The sequence below is a fragment of the Panicum virgatum genome, chromosome 7K, assembly GCF_016808335.1.
Source record: "Panicum virgatum strain AP13 chromosome 7K, P.virgatum_v5, whole genome shotgun sequence".
Lineage (NCBI taxonomy): Eukaryota > Viridiplantae > Streptophyta > Magnoliopsida > Poales > Poaceae > Panicum > Panicum virgatum.
The window spans coordinates 35141461-35162237 of NC_053142.1; the positions used below are offsets into that span (position 1 = coordinate 35141461).

The 20777-nt window shown below is 46.5% G+C and overlaps 3 protein-coding genes across 3 annotated transcripts; all 3 read left to right on the forward strand.

Annotated features, from left to right (window-relative positions):
• Positions 1 to 3266: 3266 nt before the first annotated feature.
• On the forward strand, positions 3267 to 9275 carry LOC120642296 (protease Do-like 8, chloroplastic). Its single transcript, XM_039918756.1, has 13 exons — positions 3267 to 3487; positions 4229 to 4353; positions 4500 to 4582; positions 4677 to 4775; positions 5047 to 5113; positions 5206 to 5281; positions 5360 to 5426; positions 6047 to 6264; positions 7121 to 7188; positions 7752 to 7831; positions 8446 to 8532; positions 8672 to 8779; positions 8910 to 9275. The coding sequence occupies exons 1-13, from the start codon at positions 3354 to 3356 to the stop codon at positions 9036 to 9038; spliced, it is 1341 nt and encodes a 446-aa protein (XP_039774690.1). The 5' UTR covers positions 3267 to 3353; the 3' UTR covers positions 9039 to 9275.
• Positions 9276 to 13677: 4402 nt separating this feature from the next.
• LOC120642297 (60S ribosomal protein L34-like) lies at positions 13678 to 15415 on the forward strand. The gene is made up of 4 exons (XM_039918757.1): positions 13678 to 13853; positions 13957 to 14036; positions 14869 to 14978; positions 15076 to 15415. The coding sequence occupies exons 1-4, from the start codon at positions 13775 to 13777 to the stop codon at positions 15164 to 15166; spliced, it is 360 nt and encodes a 119-aa protein (XP_039774691.1). The 5' UTR covers positions 13678 to 13774; the 3' UTR covers positions 15167 to 15415.
• Positions 15416 to 18665: 3250 nt separating this feature from the next.
• Positions 18666 to 20289, forward strand: LOC120642298 (60S ribosomal protein L34-like). The gene is made up of 4 exons (XM_039918758.1): positions 18666 to 18744; positions 18848 to 18927; positions 19760 to 19869; positions 19967 to 20289. Exons 1-4 carry the CDS (start codon positions 18666 to 18668, stop codon positions 20055 to 20057), a joined length of 360 nt encoding a protein of 119 aa, XP_039774692.1. The 3' UTR covers positions 20058 to 20289.
• The last annotated feature ends 488 nt before the right edge of the window (positions 20290 to 20777 follow it).

Sequence of the window (20777 nt, forward strand, 5' to 3'; positions counted from 1 at the left end):
CAGGTGGGAATACATATCCATACATCTGGTTCAAATACATATCCACACATAACGAAATCTAAACGCGACGGGCTCCAAAATCCGGAGGCAATCCATCGGTGGGATTCCCAGAAGGTCCAACCTCAACACCAGCATTATCTTCATGCATTTTAGGGCACTTCTTGTAAGTATGACCGTCTGCTCCACACAGGTTGCATCGTTTTTTCTTCTTTCCTGCCTCAGACTCATCCATTCTGTTACAGATACGAAGTGTCTGCCGTCGACCTACCCCTCTCCTAGCATCTGGATTGGGAATATACATTGGAGAGATATTTGGTGTAATGAATGATGCCAGACTGCCTATGACATATATCTCATGGCTCCAAGTGTGCAAAGCGGTTTTTTTCTGTAATATTTTGAAACAAAAACCCCAGGTTCCAACCCAGATTCTGAACATGCCGCAATGACATGGGAGCATGGTAAGTGAAGAAACTGTGGCTTCTTGCAACTACAAAACATCTTGCCTTCCGGAGTTATCAAGCAATTCTGAATGACTCTTTGTCTGCGGACACCCTGACCTGTCTTGTCCTTGCATGAAACCTCAAACCTTTGATTCTTTGTGCCCATGGAGACCACTCTGTCATATTGAGCATTTTCAATCTTTTCTTTTATATATTTAGTGACCCTATTAAAAAAACTACTCCTGAATCATTAAGTAAGACAGCAGCTGCCTGGTACCGCTCTCTGAAGTACCTTTTGCATCCGTACATGATGAACTCAACTATGCCAATAAGAAGAAAACCACAAACATGATGCATTACCATATTGTAACACTCTGCGTGGTTGGTTGTCTCGATCCCATATCGACGCCCACCAGTGTCGTATAGAATTGACCACTTCTCCTTAGGTGCATCCTTAATCCACTGTGTGAAAGGTCCGCCGCTTGAACGTCTCCGACTGGAGGATGAGGCCTGTTCCTGTAGAAGCTCGGCGCACATGTTATATAGCACCTGCCACAAAGCATCAAATTTTCGCTGCTGATTCTGAGTGTACAACCTCTTGAACAAATTCATAAATTCCTTATTCTTGAAGTGCTCATAAAAGTTTGCACCCACATGCCTTATGCACCACCTACTCACAACATCTGGCCATAGAGGAGGTTGTCCTCGACTTTCTTCATGTAGTTACCTTATTGCTGTTAGAAGACCTGCATGCCTGTCACTGATGAGGCAAAAATCTAGCCTTGCAGTAACAACGTGAATCTTCACACGTTAAAGGAACCAGTACCAGCTTTCTGTGTTCTCATTCTCAAGAAAAAGCAAAGGCAATGGGAACCACCTGCTTGTTGCAATCAACTCCAATCGCTGTCAGTATTGTCCCCCTATATCTTCCTGTCAAGAATGTGCCATCGATACACAGAACAGAAAGACAATACATAAATGCCCTCACACATGCACCAAGGCAGAAGAAAACACGAAACAGAAACTCAGGTCCCCATATAAACTCGGTACAATGTAGGTATCAATCGCGCTATTACAGAATTTCTCTGCACAATTGCTGACAGTATGTGAGGCAGGTTATCATATGATGCCTTATATGTGCCGAATCTCATCTCAAACACCTTTTGTTTTGTACGCCAAGTCTTTGCATAGCTGATTTTGTATTGAAAACGGTCGTCTATGACCTTAATTATCAATTTTGGCTCATAATCAATTTTGTCGAGAATCACCCCATACATCTTCTTGGCCACGAAAGTGGATGTGATGTTACGGTGATTTTGCGCAACAGCAGTCAATCTGCATGTATGTGGTGTAATAATTGAACACTTCCAGTGTGTCTTGTACTTGCCCTTGTAGGCATGTACTCGCCATGTACAATCACCATTGACACATTTCATCTCATATTCTTTGATGTTAGACTTCACAACTATCTGAATTCCTTCCTCAACAATATAGCCCAAAGCTTCACAGCTTTAATGTTAGGATACTTTGCCCCCTGAAAAACATCATTCTCTCTGTATTCGTATTTATTACCCCTAATATTTTGTATCACTGGATTTCCAAAACCCTTGTCTCGCCATTCATCTAGCAACGGGTAATCCTCATCGTCTGATGAGTCCCCACATTCTTCCATCATTCTAGCCTCTACAGCTTCCACTATTCCAGGTATCCGCTCCCCCTTATCAGCTAAACCTTGCGGCTTAGGTTGAATGACATGCACGTTCTGATCTTCTTTTTCTCATACCTGACCAGCTATACCTTGCGGCTCAGATTCTATGACATGTATGTTCTGATCTTCATTTTTTTGTTCTATTGATTGGTTCATATGAGATGATGTATTTGTGGACCCTTCACCGAAATAACCTGCCTTCTGGTGAATCTGAATTAGCATTGCAAAAGGCCACCCACGTTCAAGAGCTGCTTGTATGTAAGTCCGCCATTCTTCGCTGTTTGTTATAAGCATCAACTCCCAGAAATCCCCCTCTGTTGCCCAATTCGTCACAGTCTGAACGGTTAGGAAATAGGTCTTTTGATTCACATTGAATATCTCGTGAAGCCATTTGTGTATGGAACCAAAACTCCTCTCTAAGGGTTTATCTATTCCGCACTCTCTGCGTTCAAAAGCTGATAGATCTACTCCATACACATCATGAGAAATATAGTAGTCACCATAATGAACTTGAAAATGAAGCTTGCTCGACATATCTGGCCACACAATAATGCTATTCATTAAACTGATTGCTAATCTACTGTATCAACAAAAATAATTACAACATAAACTGTTTATAAAGCGTAGAAGAATTTTGATTACCTGCAGTCGCCGGTTTGAAAATCCGGCAGGGCTTCGCCTCTCTCCCTCCCTCCCTCTCTTTTTTTTCTAGAATTTTAGTGATGCAAATGAGGGGTGGAGGCAGCCAACCCTTAAATAGTGGAGGGGCAGCCGGCCGCCCCGCTGCCGGGCGACCGGTCCTCCAGGGGCCTCAGCGCAATTTTTTCGTGAAATTTTTTGCAGAAAAGCCCCTGCCGCCTCACAGCGGGGCGACCAGGTCCCGGTCGCCCAGCAGCGGGGCGGCCGGGGTATATTTCTGTAAATTTTGAAAACAAAAATATATTTTTTAAAAAACGAAAATGTAAAATAAAAAAATAAAAAAATCGCAGAAGGGAAAGGGAGAGGCGGCGCGCGAGTGGCGGGCCTGGTGGGCCGTGGTGGGCTGTAGCATCCCTGGACCAGTTCACAAATATACAACTCCTTGTGGACTTGAATGCGAAAGGGACACGCTCCCTCCATCCCCAACCGCGCAATTCCGATCACTTGCAGCTCATGCGCCGCACACGGACACACACACACCCTCTGGAAACCCAGGCCTCCATCGGATGCGGTGCCTGACCTGCGCCGCGTCCACCACCGCGCCGGCCGCGCGCGGCGCTGTCAGGAGCGTCAGCCGCCGGAGGGTTGTCGTCGAGGGCGCCTCCTCGGCAACCCACGGCGGCGAGGAAGCGCCTCCGAGGTTTGGCTATCTCTTTCCGCACACTAGGAGTTGATTTTCCGGAGACATGACGTTGAAAGTTGAATGACAATCAAGTAGTGCTCGGTTTCTACATGCTTTCCTCGTGTCTGTAATTGGTGGTTCGGCTTCTATTCCAGCATCCAATTTCATTTTTTTTTCTGTTCATCTCAGCCAGAGTAATGGGTGCTGGCTCAGTGGTTCGTACAATGCGTTTAACTTGTGGCACCTAGGAGTCCCTTTGGCTCTCATGAGTGCAAGATAAGAGTTTAATTACAATTCACGTTACTTAACAACTAGCGCTTTAACGCCATTTCTACACCTAGCTCTTTTCAAAAAAAAGAAGAAGAAGAAGAAGAAAGAAAACTAGTACACCTAGTACATGTTTGGTTGCTAGCTACATTTAAGGTTAGGCAAGCAAAGAATTTGGAGGCCACACTTTTTTCTTGGCTAAGGGAATCTTGCCACACTTCTAGTTTCTATGACATGTGGAGCCCAAAAGAATCTTGCCTAAGCTTGGTTACCAATCAAACACCTACCAACTTGGTCAAACTTGCCTAAGATTAGGTGTGGTAAAGTGTGGCTAGGAACCAAACACCCCCATCTAGTCATTTTGTGTACATGCATTAGGTGTTGCTAGCAGATTGGATAAGTTTTAGTTTTCTAATCCTTTTCTTTTACTTATGAGATGGATGCTCACTGTTCGCCAATTTTCATCCTATTTTTGTTTCATAAATCTTTTAGGTCATCGAGAACAACATGTGATCTTGGTGAAATATCAAGCAAAGCCTTGTTTCTTGTGTCAAAGAGGCAGCTTATCGCCTTGTCAGCCTTTTGTTTTAGCTTACATTCTTCAAGGTACTTATCAGGTTCGGACTAAGTGACATAGTAATTTAGGTGTTCATAGAAATTTATTTGGCTCCTTTTACCTTACCACGCAGTTTCCTTTTTGTAGCATGTTACTTTAAAGTTGTTCATGGTTTGGGCTCTTTTAATTTGACATTTTTTACTGCAGCACTTGCTTTGGGTGAACCATCTGTCAAAATTGAGGATGTGACTCCTAAGATTTTCCCATCTGCTCCATTATTTCCAACTGAGGTCAGTGCTCAGTTGAACCTACTTCCTTGATTTATCCTATAAGCCTGTTCACAAAGATGTTCACACCTCTTTGGGTCATGCTCCTGAATGGCAGAAACGGATCGCTGAACTTTTCGAAACAAATACTTACTCAGTCGTCAATATTTTTGATGCAACACTACGGCCACAGCTTAATGTAACTGGCGTTGTGGAGGTAAACTAAAAGCTTTTTCATGTCCCAACTTCTTACTCAAGAGTATTAGTTAATTGTTGCATGTTCTGTAGAAGCACTAGAATCATCTACATTATCGTTTCTTCTCCTTATAATTTGATCAAGCTAAAACTAGAGTACTAAACAAAAACTTGCTGATTTGTTGTTCCATTCTTGTTGGTATATTTTGTAGATAGTGTTTAAATGACATATTGTTACTACTAATAAAGGTTTGATAAGCTCTTGTTTGAATGAAACTTCTTATCCATTTTAGATCCCTGAAGGAAATGGTTCTGGTGTAGTGTGGGATGATTCTGGACATATTGTTACAAATTATCATGGTACATTAATCTGAGACAATCACACCTCCACAATCCACTGTATATGAGGCTATGAGCAATATGACTCACAATTTTTTTTCTGTGCTTCACAGTGGTTGGCAGTGCTCTTTCAAAAAATCCCAAGCCTGGTGAAGTCGTTGCACGTGTCAACATTCTTGCTGCTGAGGGGTAAATACTTAACTGCACTGGCTTTGATACATCTTGTATATGGTAGACAACTAATAGCATTCTGTATCTACTTGAAAGGATACAGAAAAGTTTCGAAGGCAAATTGGTTGGTGCAGATCGTGCTAAAGATCTTGCTGTTCTTAAGGTAAGATGTATTTTGACTAATGCTGTGTTCTGAAATATAGCCTACAAGTATTGTCACCATAGCTCATCCTTATCTCACTTTCAATGTATGGCATCATAAAGAGAGCATAAAAAGACCATATCGTTCCCCTCCTTTTCACCCTAGGATCAGAAATTTAGACCCTCCTCTTTCCTAGTGTTTGGAAATGAAAGCCCAGAACTTGACTACTTGAGAAGTTAGGTTGTAGGATATGGTTTTTACTTTTTTTTTCTTTTTTCTTGTTAGGCGGGCTGTTGAATATTTATATACTCTGCAATATAATTCTCAATTGATTTCATATACCATTTCAGTCTTCTACATGTGTCACAACCAATTGTTTCTGTCGTTAACCATTGAATTATCTGTCTAGTAATCTAGTTATTTAGATGATCCAGATGGCATATGGCGCAGACCAATAAATCTTTGAAAAAAAATAGAAATACTTGAGAGCCTTTATTTCCACAAAGTCGCATCTCTCATTTTCCAACCAATTTAATCACAGTCCTTTTGTGATTTTCACCCAAGTTTGATAATTGTTTATTAATTGGAAAAATTCTTGCCAGTCATTTTCTTTCAGTACCTAATACATGGACATGTAATAGGTCGATGCTCCTACAGATCTCTTGAAGCCAATTAATGTGGGGCAATCATCAGCCCTAAGAGTTGGTCAGCAATGCTTAGCAATTGGAAATCCTTTTGGTTTTGACCATACTCTAACTGTTGGTGTTATCAGTGGTTTAAATCGAGACATTTTCAGTCAAGCTGGGGTGACAATTGGGGGTGGAATTCAAACAGATGCAGCTATTAACCCTGGTAACAGGTTTGTGGATGTGATTCAAAATGTTTTCTATACTGATTATCTTCTTCAAACGAAAATTGCAGTTCCAATTTGCAAAACTCACTTTAGAAACTACTGTTCTGCTAGTACCTAGCATTCTTCAGTACTGGTTTTATGTTTCTGTTATAACTGGTTTTTATTTTTCTGTTATACTGAGCCTAGAACTTAAACAATCCTAAGCATACCCGTCAGTAATTTTCCACCTAACTTACATATGGTTTCTACTCGATACCACTTTACACAATGCATCGAGAGGATCTTTATCTATTGCCAAAGTGTAAAAATGGTGAATAGTGTTTTTACAAGATTGTATCAGTCACTATACAAATGAGGAAGTGGTACGCATTTAAGTGACTAGCATTATGCACCATGATGCAAAGATTACGAGCCAAATTCCTGCTCTAGCAGTTAGCATAATGATTGTATCAGTGGCTAGCATGTTACTCTGAAATTTTGTAACATCATGGTCAAGTTGTGAGACTGACAAACTTTAATTATAGTCTCTTTGTGAAAGCTATTCAGTTAACTATTTCTCTGTACTTGATGTTTTGGTATTTAGTCTACTACATTTGATATCCATGCTTGATCATTTTTAAAAAAAAAAACTGTATACATGCTTGATCATTATCCTATTTATACCCTTGTTTTAGTATCCATTACAGTTTACCTATGTCGATCATGTATGCAATTGGGGATTTGTATACATTAGGTATTGCTATATCAAGAACCTTTACTATGTTACTGTATTTCTTCATTAAATCTCAGGCACTATGATTTCTTCAACACAAGGTATTACAAAACGGTTTGCTAACCATGTATTTTGATGAACCTCATGCAGTGGTGGTCCTTTGCTTGACTCAAAGGGGCATATGATTGGTATTAACACAGCAATTTTTACACAGACAGGTAAGTTTGTTGCATTTCTGAAAACTGTGCTAGCAAAACATGATCAAGTACCTTAATCCATAAAGTGGTCCTTACGATTAGATGTTTCTATCAGATGTTTGTTCTTTGTATACACGGTTTCACATACCTCAGCATCTATACTCTGTAGTTCATAGCAGTGAGAAGAGCATATGACAGTAGTCTCACAACTGTTGCTTCCTTGATCTTAACTAGCTGATCACGAAGTTTAACTACATATATTTCTGTTTCATTTTTTAGATTGTTTTGTTCATTGTACTGACTGTTGTTGTGACAATATTGAATGACTAGAATTTTCTAGTTTGACATTGGCTTAGACACCTAGAGGCCAGAAGTTTTTTATCTGTTACTATTCTATTATAAAAATGGGATGATATAATTGTATGTTCTGCGCATCCTAGCTGCTAACTAGACCATAAGTTTACATTTTTCCTGCTTTTGTTGACCTGGTAGTGCGTAATCAGATTCCACTATATTTAATTTAACCTACGATTATGTAGTTTCAAGGGTTAGCCTAAGATGCCACTGTTTCCTCGATGTTGCAGGAACATCTGCAGGTGTTGGCTTTGCCATCCCATCATCAACTGTACTTAAAATTGCTCCTCAACTAATTCAGTTTGGAAAAGTATGTTGTCTGCTTATCTTTCAGTCACATTATCATATTCATACTCCAAAGTTTTCTGAACTTGGCCTTGCAACTACCTGCTAGCTGTGATCCCACATGTCAGACAAGTTTTCTGTCATGCATAAACTTAAAACATTGTCCTTCAGTGAGATATAACTATCAACAAACTGTTGCCATTTTAAATGTTTGCATGCAATTTTTTATATTTCAAAAGTGCCCAGTACACAATTATTTCCTTAGCAAGTTTATTTTATTTTTTCCTTTTTTATTAATTATTAAAGTAAGGTATGGAAATTTGTCCATTGTAGGAGGGTAAGGTTCAGCTGATCAGGTTCTTTGAACAGTATAGTAACCTTTTCAATGACACTGAAACTGTTTTGGTCTGAGTTTTTCTAACTAAAACCAGTTATACTGGCTATATTCTGCAATGCCTTGTACTGTATATATTCACTTCTACTAATCACTTGTACTGTATATATTCTGCCATGCCTTGAAGGGTCTTCTAAATTGAGCTGTTTTCTTATTAGATCATTTGTGTCTGTTCATTGTCGAGGCATATGCTTAGTTTCTTTCATTTGCTTCGGTCTAAGTTTTTTTCACATTTATCTCTTAAGGTCCGCCGTGCTGGCTTGAATGTGGACTTCGCTCCGGATCCCATTGCGTATCAGCTTAATGTTCGCAACGGAGCTCTTATACTGAAGGTAGATTGAACCCGCTGTGGCCTTCTGTTCTACTAGTATCAGCCAAATCAGCAATGCGGCCAATGTTTTATCTGCACTGCCACTCTTTGGTACCCCCCCCCCCCCCCCCCCGATCCCATCAGATGTTTCTTCTCTGTAGGTTCCTGCGGGCAGCGCAGCAGCCAAAGCAGGTCTGGCTCCTACCGGCAGGGGTTTCGCTGGCAACATTGTTCTCGGAGATGTCGTCACCGCGGTGGACGGCAAACCTGTAAGTGCCTCTGGATGTTCTGTTCGGTCTCTAGTCTCACGGCCGGCAGGCTGTTAAGGTTGTGGACGGACAGTCTTATGAATCCCCTTCTTCTTTCTGATCCTTCTTGTACCGTCATCTATGGAAAAAGGTGAAGGGCAAATCCGACCTGCTGAGGGTTCTGGACGACTACGGCGTCGGAGATGAGGTGACCCTGACGGTCCGGCGAGGCGACGGAACCCTCGAGGTAACCTTGCCCTTGGAAGAGGCAAACATCTGACGCGTCTCTGGAGACAACAACAAAAAAAAGTCCATGTATCCGAGCCGTCGCAGTGTAACCGTGTAAGTTTGTAGCACGGACCAAGGTGGGCACGCGCCCATTTGGAGCGATCTTGGCTAGGAACGAGTCCCGGGGCTCCTCTTCGCCATAGGGGTTCGCTGCACACGTATTGATGTTATGATGTACGTGTACCTTCCCCACGCCTGTTTCCTTAGCATGTCATGCCGCGATCGATCAGTGCTTTAAGTTAAAACCAGCCGCAGGGGATTTAACCAAAGAAAGCTAAAGAGAGGAGAGAAGGAGAGGAGGGGGAATGTCCCCGCGACCGGCAAGGCAGCAAAGGAGGGCCCTTTCGCCGCCGCGCGGCGTGGCGGGCTCTCTCTCGGCTTCGGCTTTGGATCTTTGAACGGGGCTGGCTTTTGGCCTCGGACCCACCCACAATCCTTTTTTTTTTCCCTCGCGGGCACGCCCCCGCTTCCCTTTCCTTCATTCCCTGCGATCCAAGCGCTAACGCTAATCCTTCAGTATTTCGTTCAATCATTTTGTGCTCTGCTTCTGTTTCTTTGCACCAAAGCCGATAGCCACGGGGTTTGCAGGCAGATGCACAGCAGCACAACATCACAAGCAAAGCAAGCCCTCACAAGTCACAACCTCAAGTGAAGTATAGTACGAAGGGGGGAAAAAGAAAAAAAGTAGCGTGTTGCCTTGCTTTTGCTCCACCTCCTCACCCCGTCGCTGGTACAGACGCCGGCGTAGACGAGACGAGAGGGCACTGGACACCCCCTATATCACCACCGGAACAAAGGCGCGTGAGGTGGCGCCGTGGCGGCGGGGCATTGTGAAACAGCTTAGCGCAGAGATGCCATGGTAGCCGGAGCTTCCTCTCATCGCCATTGTTCTCATGTCGCGGAGATAGGCTCCGGCACGGCAGTAGCGCACCGCAGCTGGCAATCCGCCAGAGCATCGATCGCCCCCGGCCGCCGGCTGTTGCAAAATGGCAGTGGAGAGGATGAGAAGAGTCCTCAGCCTCGCGGCGCTGGCGGCTCTTGTCCTCGCCGCGCTCCTGAGCTCCGGCCCTGCCGTGGTCCGCGGCGCCCGGGTGCCCGCGGCGGCTCTCGCCGCCGGCCAGACGGGAGCCCGGGGCGCCTTGCCGCCCGAGCTGCAGCGACGGCCAAGGAGCAGCGGCAGCCGCACCGCCGCCGCTGCGGCTAGCGGCGCGCGCGCCGGGCTCGAGCTCGACGCGTCCAGCAGCGGGGAGGCCGCGGCGGGCGGCGGCCCCCCCGCCTCCGCGGTGTTCGACCCCGACAGGATGAGCAAGCGCCGGGTCCGGAGAGGCTCCGACCCCATACACAACAAGTGCTGATCGCTCGCTGCCTCGTCGACCCCAGAGCTTCCAATTCTCTTGGTTTTCTTCTGATTTTTTTCTCTTCTCGAACTTTTTCGCTCTCTATTTCCTCCGCTTCCATTTAGCACTTCTTCTTTTTTTAATCTCTGAGGCTTGAAGAGCTCTTCTGCCTAGGGTGCAAACGATTTCGCCACAGAATGCAATACTAGCTTGTACAGAGAATGCATCGTGCCAATCAAAGACGAGTGGGCACGCTGAGATCGATCCACGTCTTGTATTGTATGCATGTAACCTTGTGTTCAGCTTGAGTTGCTTGGCGATTGTGTAACCGAGCTCCAAATAAAAGTTTACAGGACACGCGCAGTTTCACAGAGACAGCTATCCTCTCAGCCAGCGACAGCAGGCACGTTCTCCATTGGAGATCGGCCGGCGAGGCACACGGTTGGCCCGAGGCCGTTTTGTGGCGCACAAGTGCGTTTGCGGGTGGTGCATCATCCTAGCCCAAGCCTAGGCTGTGCCAAACGCCGACGGGCCGGACACAGAGCCACGGACCATGGAAACATCTCAACAGCCAACCTTTTTTTTTCCCGACGACTGCTTATAATTTTCTGAACAGAAATGGTGCCATTGGTGACCATGTCGTGAAAGCCCTGAATATTCGTACCTTATGAAATAGCTAGTTGAAACAGGAACATATAAATAATAAAAGACCAACGGGAAGGGCAAACAAATTCATGAGATTTTACTTGATGACACTCCAAACATGCCATTGCAAAATAGTAACAAGCGTACTATGAGGGTATCACATGTTGGTACTCCACTCTGAAGCGGTCACCTGTAGTGACCCTTGGATCAAGCTATCTGCTGCCGTCCGATCTAGGTTAACATCCGGATCCCTCCCTTTTATCCGCTCCCCGCCTCATACCACCAAGTATACTCGCCCAACATTTCAGCTGCCGCCGCCCCTACACCCCCAACAGAGAGAGGGAGGGAGGGAGAAACAAAAGTATGTATGGTGCAAAATGCTTAAAAAAAGAAGGATCGACCAAGTGTCCTGCTGGGGCCCTTCAGTTTCTAAAGCTTATGCAATAACGAAAGGATTATAGCATTTCTTCTTATTGATATGAGTTTGAACTATGAAGATGATCTCAAAGTTCGAAAACAAGTTTGTTATGAGGTAAATACTCACTTCATTGGCATTGTCATTCATCTTTGTTCCTATACCTATAGTAATGAAACGAAAATTCAATTGTCGTTTATTACTACTTCTCAAAATATTTTATTCTTGTAGAATATCATTATCCAATGGGAAATATCAAGTAATCAAGCCACCTTTATATTGCGAGCGGATGGCATACACAAATCATTATTTGGGAAAATCAGTGAAAGGGGTGTACTGTGCTGTGCATCACTTGACATCCCATTTTGCGATATATATTCTTGATGAATCGAGTGGCAGAATGGAGTGGGTATTCAAGGATTTTTGTAGTATCGAGCCGTGTCAAATAATTGACGGGCCTGGACCCTGGACTTTACACGATATTAACAGTCAGGAGCAGGGATTTGAGTATGAAGATGGTAACAGTGAGGAAGCGGTAGAGGGCAGGTTTGAATGGGACTCGGACAATGATAATGTTACCGAGACCAACAGCAGGGGCAAGTATAATAACTCTGGTGGTTTTGTTAATTTTCTTGGAAGGTGGGGCAGATATAACCCTGGTGGCTATATTGATTTTCTTGGATTTCACCCTTACAAGGAGGTTATCTTCTTGAGTCATACGTTGAGAAGAGGATTGGCCTACCACTTAAATAGCTCGAAGATTCAAGACTTGGGCAACCTCCATCCAACAAATTATGGAACAGAGGCGGGCATCCAGCCATTTATAAGAGAGTCTTTTCCATACACACCTTGGATGGGATGGTTTCCAGAAGACAATTAATTTCATCTGGAAGATTACGATGTATGAGGACAAGCTGTGAGTTTCTCAAGTTTGTTCATTGTATCCAACAAGATACTATTTGATGTTAGACTACAGAACATGTGACCTGTCCGATGTTACTGTTGCATGAGCTCCTGCTATTTTCTGCTTCCGCAGTTCCGTATGCTCGCTACAATGGAAGTAAGAGCGTCCCATTCATGATGTGCGATAAGTCCCATACTCAAATAACAGTTGAACATGGCAGTGCTCAAGTTTCTAATCCCACGTCTAGCTACGTAACGTGTATCGTTTTTAGTTTTATTATATTTATCCGGATTAAACCTTTCAACTTGACTTTTATTTATTCGGTCCCTGCGTCCGTTCTTCAAATATCAAGAGTCAGACGTGTGACTGACAGTCAAATTATCACAAAAAATCTAATAACTATCTTTTGTTCCGGAATAATTTTTTTATCCCGAAATAATTTTTTGTATTGATGAAACAATTAAAAAATTGTTTCAGAACAAAAAAATTGTTTCGGAACAAATTGGACTAGATTACACTATGAACCGATTTGTTTGACTAGTTTAGACTCAAAATATAAAATCTGAAGTGGAGAAGACTTAGTGTGAGAAGTCTGCTGGGTCGGGTGACCTCGGCGTCCAGCCATTCTCGTCGTCGGCCAGACGGGAGACCAAGGAACCTTGCCGCATGAGCAGCTACGACTACGATCAAGGAGGATAGCCGCCACCGTCACTGCAGCTGCTATCGGCGCCAGTGCCAGGCTCGACGCTGCCCCGATTGGTTGTTTTGTGCTATGAACAGTACTCGAAGAATTTTTCATGCATGGAGGTCTAAATAAAGTTTATTTGCAAAACTTTTTGACAGATGGATGTAATTTTGCACGACGAATCTAATAAGTCAAAAAAAATCAGTGATTGGCTATGGTAATGCTACAGCAACCATCTTCTAATCGTGCAGTCAAAAACCTCGTTAGATTCTTTTGTAAAATGCATTCATTTAATACAAGTAATTAATAGTCAAAATTCCGAACCTCACGGGTTGAGGCTATGTTCTCGCGACGATCCGCCGCGGCGAGGCACGCGGTTGGCCCGATGGCAATGTGAATATGTGATGCATTATTATCCGGGGAGATCAGGTGTAAACCAACCTCTCCGTGCAAACTATAGAAACTTCAATTCGAGTCATTGGGTAATTTTACAATCTGGACCCACTCTTAGATTGAGTCCCTTATTATCCTAGCAACCTAGCCCAAGCCCACCATCGGCTGAGCCAAACGCGGGCCCTTGGATCAAGCTATCCCCAGCCGTCCGATCTAGGTCAGCTCTCGGACCCCTCCGTTTTATCCGCTCCGCGCCGCCCCATCTCCCCGAGCTCACGCGCCCAGGGTTTCAGCCACCGCCGCGCCCGAGCAGAGAGAGAGAGGGAGGGGGGAGAGGGAGGTCGACGCCATGGTGCAGCGGCTCACGTACCGGAAGAGGCACAGCTACGCCACCAAGTCCAACCAGACCAGGGTCGTCAAGACCCCAGGTGAGGGATCCCCCTCCGCCCTGGCCCCGATTCCCTTTGCTGCGAGTCGAGTTCTTCCGCCGTCCTCGTATCGTATCTGACTGCTACGACGCGATTGCCGCAGGAGGGAGGCTCGTGTACCAGTACACCAAGAAGAGGGCGAGCGGGCCCAAGTGCCCCGTCACCGGCAAGAAGATCCAGGGGGTAAGCCCGGCCCTCTCTCCCTTCCAATTGGAAACCGTAGAGCAGCCTCGGTGTCGTTCGTGCTGCGATAGTGTGGCTTTGACTTAGCCTACCAGTTTTGTTGGATTGGATTAGTCCCTGGTGATAATGTGAATCAGGTGCCCAGTTTTTTAGTTACCGGCCTATTTGACATGGCACCTATGCACCAGTTCTGTTTTACTTAGTGATAGATCGGACCTGCTGTCTTATGAACGTATTGATTGCAACAGTAGTAGACATGGTTATATGGTCTTTAAATCTGACAGTTGAGAAGGTGTCTTTATAATCAACAAAGACATAATCCACAGTGTCAGATATAGCCATATAGGAAGAAGGCGCTCATGGCTTTGTTGCTAGCCTTCTTGGACTGTATGTCCGATGTTAGTTGGTCACATCCATGGGTTGAAAATCCTTTAATTTGCAAAGTGGTCAGATAACGCATTGATATGACAGATTGACTTAATGGTTTGCTGCTTTCTCATGTCTGTATCTGTCGCTGGTGCAGTAATAGTCTGCTAGTTGTTTTATGTGTTTTGGAATTTTGGAATATTCTTGGAGCAGGCAAGCTCGGGGTTGCAGATTCATAGGATGTCTCTTGCTACTGTAATAATAACGTCCTGCAAGCAATGCATTGCTCGATTGTACAAATTTGTTTCATGCTGTGTATTGTTATTGAGATGTCTCTTGCTACTGTAATAATAACGTCCTGCAAGCAATACATTGCTTGATTGTACAAATTTGTTTCATGCTGTGTATTGTTATTGAGCTTGTTCATGTATAGGTTATAACCCTTGTTTGTTTTGATATCTTGTAGATACCTCATCTAAGGCCCGCTGAGTACAAGAGGTCCAGATTATCCAGGAACAGGAGGACCGTGAACCGTCCTTATGGTGGTGTTCTATCTGGTCAGGCTGTTAGGGAAAGGTTAGTGCGCTTTCATGGTTTATCTGTTGATGCTGACTAGCATAGTAGCATTGGGTATCTTCTGTCCATTCCATCTCCTAACATTCCCATATTACAGGATCATCCGTGCTTTCCTTGTTGAGGAGCAAAAGATCGTGAAGAAGGTTCTGAAGATCCAAAAGACCAAGGAGAAGACAACTTCAAAATGAGACAGCCAAAGCTCTCTGCACTCTTGAGGACTTTTTGGAGGACAATGGTGATAGATGCTTAGTAAAAAATCTCTATCTGTATGCTAGGCTGGTGGTTTCTGAATTCTGAATCTAGCTAGAGATTGCAATCAATTTTCCATGTTGTCTGGTTGGAAGTCTAGACATCTTCCATGTTACTTGTCGTTGGCTACTCTAAATTATATATCCACAGATTTTCTATGCCTGAGCATTATTTGTGTCAGGTTGCTCTTTGGTGTGGTTTTCTGGTGGTCTATCCGCGAAACTCTCCTTGTGAGCAACGTAATGTTTGGATTTAGGCCACGCCAAATGAAGAGATTGAAAAGCGCAGGGTATGATTTTTATTCTATGCCGATGCTCTGTGGTGATTTGTTGATATTTTGCCCTGAAAGATTATGTCGTTTTGCTGCTGTCCGTGGGCTGAACCTTTTCGTTATGACTGATTGAGTCAGCATGTTTCTTCAGTTGCACGGACAATTTGTATTGGATTTATAACTTCGAGTGCCAAATTTCAGTTTGGTACGCGTAGGCTGCTTTAGGTTGCCTCAATGGGCTTTCACGTGCCGTTTTTGTGGATCAAAATTCAAAAGGCTGGGTGTGTTGCTATGCACTTGTCGAGAATGAGGCAGGTTCTTGGCTGTAATGAGCATGGAGATGAAGAGACGGTGAAATTTCCGTGGTTTTTGCACATCCCTTCCCGTCGCCGTGTTGCATAGCAAAGCAAAGCCTAGTTACGGTTACTGTGACTGTGATGTAAAAGTCCAATCACATGTGGATGCAGCCATAGCACTGCAACTGCAAGTTCACAGCCTACACCTTTTCTTTTCTCTTGAGAATAGTTAGGAGAGCTACATATCTTTCCAGTAAGACGATGCGATTGCTTTTGTTGCTCATTTTCTGATAAATTTGGATGAGAGGAATGGAATAATCTTCCGACACAAAGAGTCCTTAGTCCAAACGTTGCTTGCAAAAATCAAGGAGGAAGCTTGTGCCTGGCGCTTGGCATGTCTTGAGATTAGGCTAGATCTCAACCTTTTTATCTCTTTTTAGCTTAGTCCTTTTGTTTTGTTCTCACTCTACTACTATATTAATACAAGAACCGCAAAACTCTTGCCGGAATGCCGGTTCGTCTTAAAAAAAAGTCTACTGAGCAGAGTTCAGAAAACTGCACCTAACTGCCTTGTAAAAAGGGCTCGCACGGACGCACTTGATTCTGAGTTCGCTGGTGCAAAACCCCCCCATGGTTGGACTCCGCCATCAGGGTTGGAGCGCGCTGGGTTGCCTCTGCAGCAGAAGGGTTGGAAGCCGCCAGGATCGCAGCTCTCGCGTGTCGCGTCTGGAGCCGGGGAGCTCGTGGTCGCGGCGAAAGAAACATATGACGACGCCGTCGCCCTGGAGCAAGAGGAACTCACGTCGGCATTGGCATGGACGGGCAACCCACCCAGGATGGCATTGGCATTCCGCATTCGGCATCCAGGCGCGGCGTCGATGGCGTTCTGAGCTCCTGGCGAGGCCTCACCGGCAGCCGCAATGGCGCTCGATCGGAACGACGTCTTGGTCATCGAGGCGCGCGGCGGCGTCTGGGCGGCCGGGGTGGCAACAGGCTGCTCGGCGAGGACCAAAGCCACCGTGACGGCGTCGTTTGCAGGCCTTGCTGCGGCGCATCCCTTGGTCGCTGCAAGCCGGGGGCTGGGCGGGAAAGCGGCGGCGGCCGGCCGCCCTTCCCCTGCGAGGTGCCGCGCGGAGCAGAGAGGACGCCGCCCCCGCGGCGGCGCAGGGGTGGACGGTATTTCATTTACCGTCCACCCTTTAGGTCCCTGGTGTCCGTCCGATCAGCCACGGACGGTCCAGATTCCGGATTTGGTATAAAATAGGCATATGACGAGCCTGTCTCCTGGCTCTGGGTGATCGCGCTGCTCGAGGTCGACGCTGCTTTGGCCTCCCGTGGCGGCGAGCGGTGACTCCGTCGAACGCCGAGAGAGGCTGGCGGGGCAGTGTCTTCCGCGAACGCGACGTCGACGGCTGGCCTGGCCGGAGCGCGCGGCGAGGCCTTGCTCGTCCCTCGATACCCGGCCCGTCGGGCTGCCGGGCTGGGAAGTGTCGGCGAACGGTCTCCACCTCCACTGCCGCGTCGGGAATGGCCACCGAGTTCTCTGCTTCCCCCGCGGCCCGGCAGGTGGTCGAGCCAGCGCCGACGCCGACGCCGCCAAGTCGCGGATGCAACGGCCGCAACCTCGGGGACGGTCGTGAAGCCTCATCGGGAGCTGGGAGCCGGCACCAAGAAGGCGGAGCCAAAGGACGCGGTGCGGAGGCGAGAAGCGACTGCATCGCGTCCGAGGAGCAGCTGGAACGCGGCGCCGCTCCGGCGAGCGGAGGCACGGAGCCGAGGAGGCGCTCCTGGAGTCCCCGCCCAGGTCGGGGGTGGACGGTATTTCGTTTACCGTCCACCCCCTTGGTCCTTCACAGTCGTCGGATCCAACACGAACGGCCGGGATTTCAAATGAAAACACCCTGACTTGGTCGTCTTCCTGCCCCGACGCATGGATCGCGCGGCGGCGCTGCTGGACGGCGCCTGCGGTCTCGCCGCAGGCTTGTGGGGCTTCGGCGGCGGCCGGCGGTTCCAAACCTCCCGGCTGGCGTTTGGATCGGCCGTCTCGTTCTCGTCCCGTTGCAGTTGCAGCGCCGGGTGCTCGGCACTGCTGTGTTGCTTCCGAGCAAGCATCGCCATTGGCCGCCGCGGCCCCGTGGAACGGCGGTGCTCCGTTGCTTTCCGAGCAGGCATGGCCAGCGCAGATGGGTTTGTTCCTCTTGAACAGCAGACGAGCGTGCAGCTCTGAAGAAGCACAGGCACAGCACTGTCTGCGTGCTTCACAGAGACAGTGCCACAGTGTAAAGCGTTCAGAGCTTCGTCATGATCTGGAGGATAGCCACGGTTGGCAGATGCGGATGCAGCTACCTGATGCCGAGGGCAACATGTCCCCACCAAGGCAGCAATCAGCAGGCCATCCGGTCCCCAAACGACAATCACAACGCATGGACGCCTCGAGCAATCCTCCACGGCTGCGACGTCGAGGGCGTCCACCCAGTACGCACGGCGACGACGGCGGCAGCCAGCCTTGACGACATCACTCACTTGCCTCGATGCCGCGACAGCGGTGCCGGAGGGCGCGCGCAGGCAGTCTCGCCGCCGGCTTCTGGGGCATCGAGGGCGGCGGGCGATTCCAACATGGCCCTCGCTCTGTCGGTGCTGAGTGCTGACGACCTCTCCGCCGGAATTTGGAGCGACCGTCTCGCTGTCGCCCGTCGAAGTCGCGGAGGAAGTCGAGCGGCGGCGGTGCTTGGGGCCGAACGCACGCAGCTAATGACGTTGTCGTCCAGAGCTCGACCTGCCGGGGCGCAGGTCAAGGTCTCAAGGAATGGGGCATCTGAGGCTGCACGATGCATCAGTGTAACGAGCAGTGGAAGTCAACTAGTCAAGACCATGGTGCAGCGGCTCACGTACCGGAAGACGCACAGCTACGCCACCAAGTCCAACCAGACCAGGGTCGTCAAGACCCCAGGTGAGGGATCCCCCTCCGCCCTGGCCCCGATTCCCCTTGCTGCGAGTCGAGTTCTTCCGCCGTCCTCGTATCGTATCTGACTGCTACGACGCGATTGCCGCAGGAGGGAGGCTCGTGTACCAGTACACCAAGAAGAGGGCGAGCGGGCCCAAGTGCCCCGTCACCGGCAAGAAGATCCAGGGGGTAAGCCCGGCCCTCTCTCCCTTCCAATTGGAAACCGTAGAGCAGCCTCGGTGTCGTTCGTGCTGCGATAGTGTGGCTTTGACTTAGCCTACCAGCTTTGTTGGATTGGATTAGTCCCTGGTGATAATGTGAATCAGGTGCCCAGTTTTTTAGTTACCGGCCTATTTGACATAGCACCTATGCACCAGTTCTGTTTTACTTAGTGATAGATCGGACCTGCTGTCTTATGAACGTATTGATTGCAACAGTAGTAGACATGGTTATATGGTCTTTAAATCTGACAGTTGAGAAGGTGTCTTTATAATCAACAAAGACATAATCCACAGTGTCAGATATAGCCATATAGGAAGAAGGCGCTCATGGCTTTGTTGCTAGCCTTCTTGGACTGTATGTCCGATGTTAGTTGGTCACATCCATGGGTTGAAAATCCTTTAATTTGCAAAGTGGTCAGATAACGCATTGATATGACAGATTGACTTAATGGTTTGCTGCTTTCTCATGTCTGTATCTGTCGCTGGTGCAGTAATAGTCTGCTAGTTGTTTTATGTGTTTTGGAATTTTGGAATATTCTTGGAGCAGGCAAGCTCGGGGTTGCAGATTCATAGGATGTCTCTTGCTACTGTAATAATAACGTCCTGCAAGCAATGCATTGCTTGATTGTACAAATTTGTTTCATGCTGTGTATTGTTATTGAGATGTCTCTTGCTACTGTAATAATAACGTCCTGCAAGCAATACATTGCTTGATTGTACAAATTTGTTTCATGCTGTGTATTGTTATTGAGCTTGTTCATGTATAGGTTATAACCCTTGTTTGTTTTGATATCTTGTAGATACCTCATCTAAGGCCCGCTGAGTACAAGAGGTCCAGATTATCCAGGAACAGGAGGACCGTGAACCGTCCTTATGGTGGTGTTCTATCTGGTCAGGCTGTTAGGGAAAGGTTAGTGCGCTTTCATGGTTTATCTGTTGATGCTGACTAGCATAGTAGCATTGGGTATCTTCTGTCCATTCCATCTCCTAACATTCCCATATTACAGGATCATCCGTGCTTTCCTTGTTGAGGAGCAAAAGATCGTGAAGAAGGTTCTGAAGATCCAAAAGACCAAGGAGAAGACAACTTCAAAATGAGACAGCCAAAGCTCTCTGCACTCTTGAGGACTTTTTGGAGGACAATGGTGATAGATGCTTAGTAAAAAATCTCTATCTGTATGCTAGGCTGGTGGTTTCTGAATTCTGAATCTAGCTAGAGATTGCAATCAATTTTCCATGTTGTCTGGTTGGAAGTCTAGACATCTTCCATGTTACTTGTCGTTGGCTACTCTAAATTATATATCCACAGATTTTCTATGCCTGAGCATTATTTGTGTCAAGTTGCTCTTTGGTGTGGTTTTCTGGTGGTCTATCCGCGAAACTCTCCTTGTGAGCAACGTAATGTTTGGATTTAGGCCACGCCAAATGAAGAGATTGAAAAGCGCAAGGTATGATTTTTATTCTATGCCGATGCTCTGTGGTGATTTGTTGATATTTTGCCCTGAAAGATTATGTCGTTTTGCTGCTGTCCGTGGGCTGAACCTTTTCGTTATGACTGATTGAGTCAGCATGTTTCTTCAGTTGCACGGACAATTTGTATTGGATTTATAACTTCGAGTGCCAAATTTCAGTTTGGTACGCGTAGGCTGCTTTAGGTTGCCTCAATGGGCTTCACGTGCCGTTTTTGTGGATCAAAATTCAAAAGGCTAGGTGTGCTGCTATGCACTTGTCGAGAATGAGGCAGGTTCTTGGCTGTAATGAGCATGGAGATGAAGAGACGGTGAAATTTCCGTGGTTTTTGCACATCCCTTCCCGTCG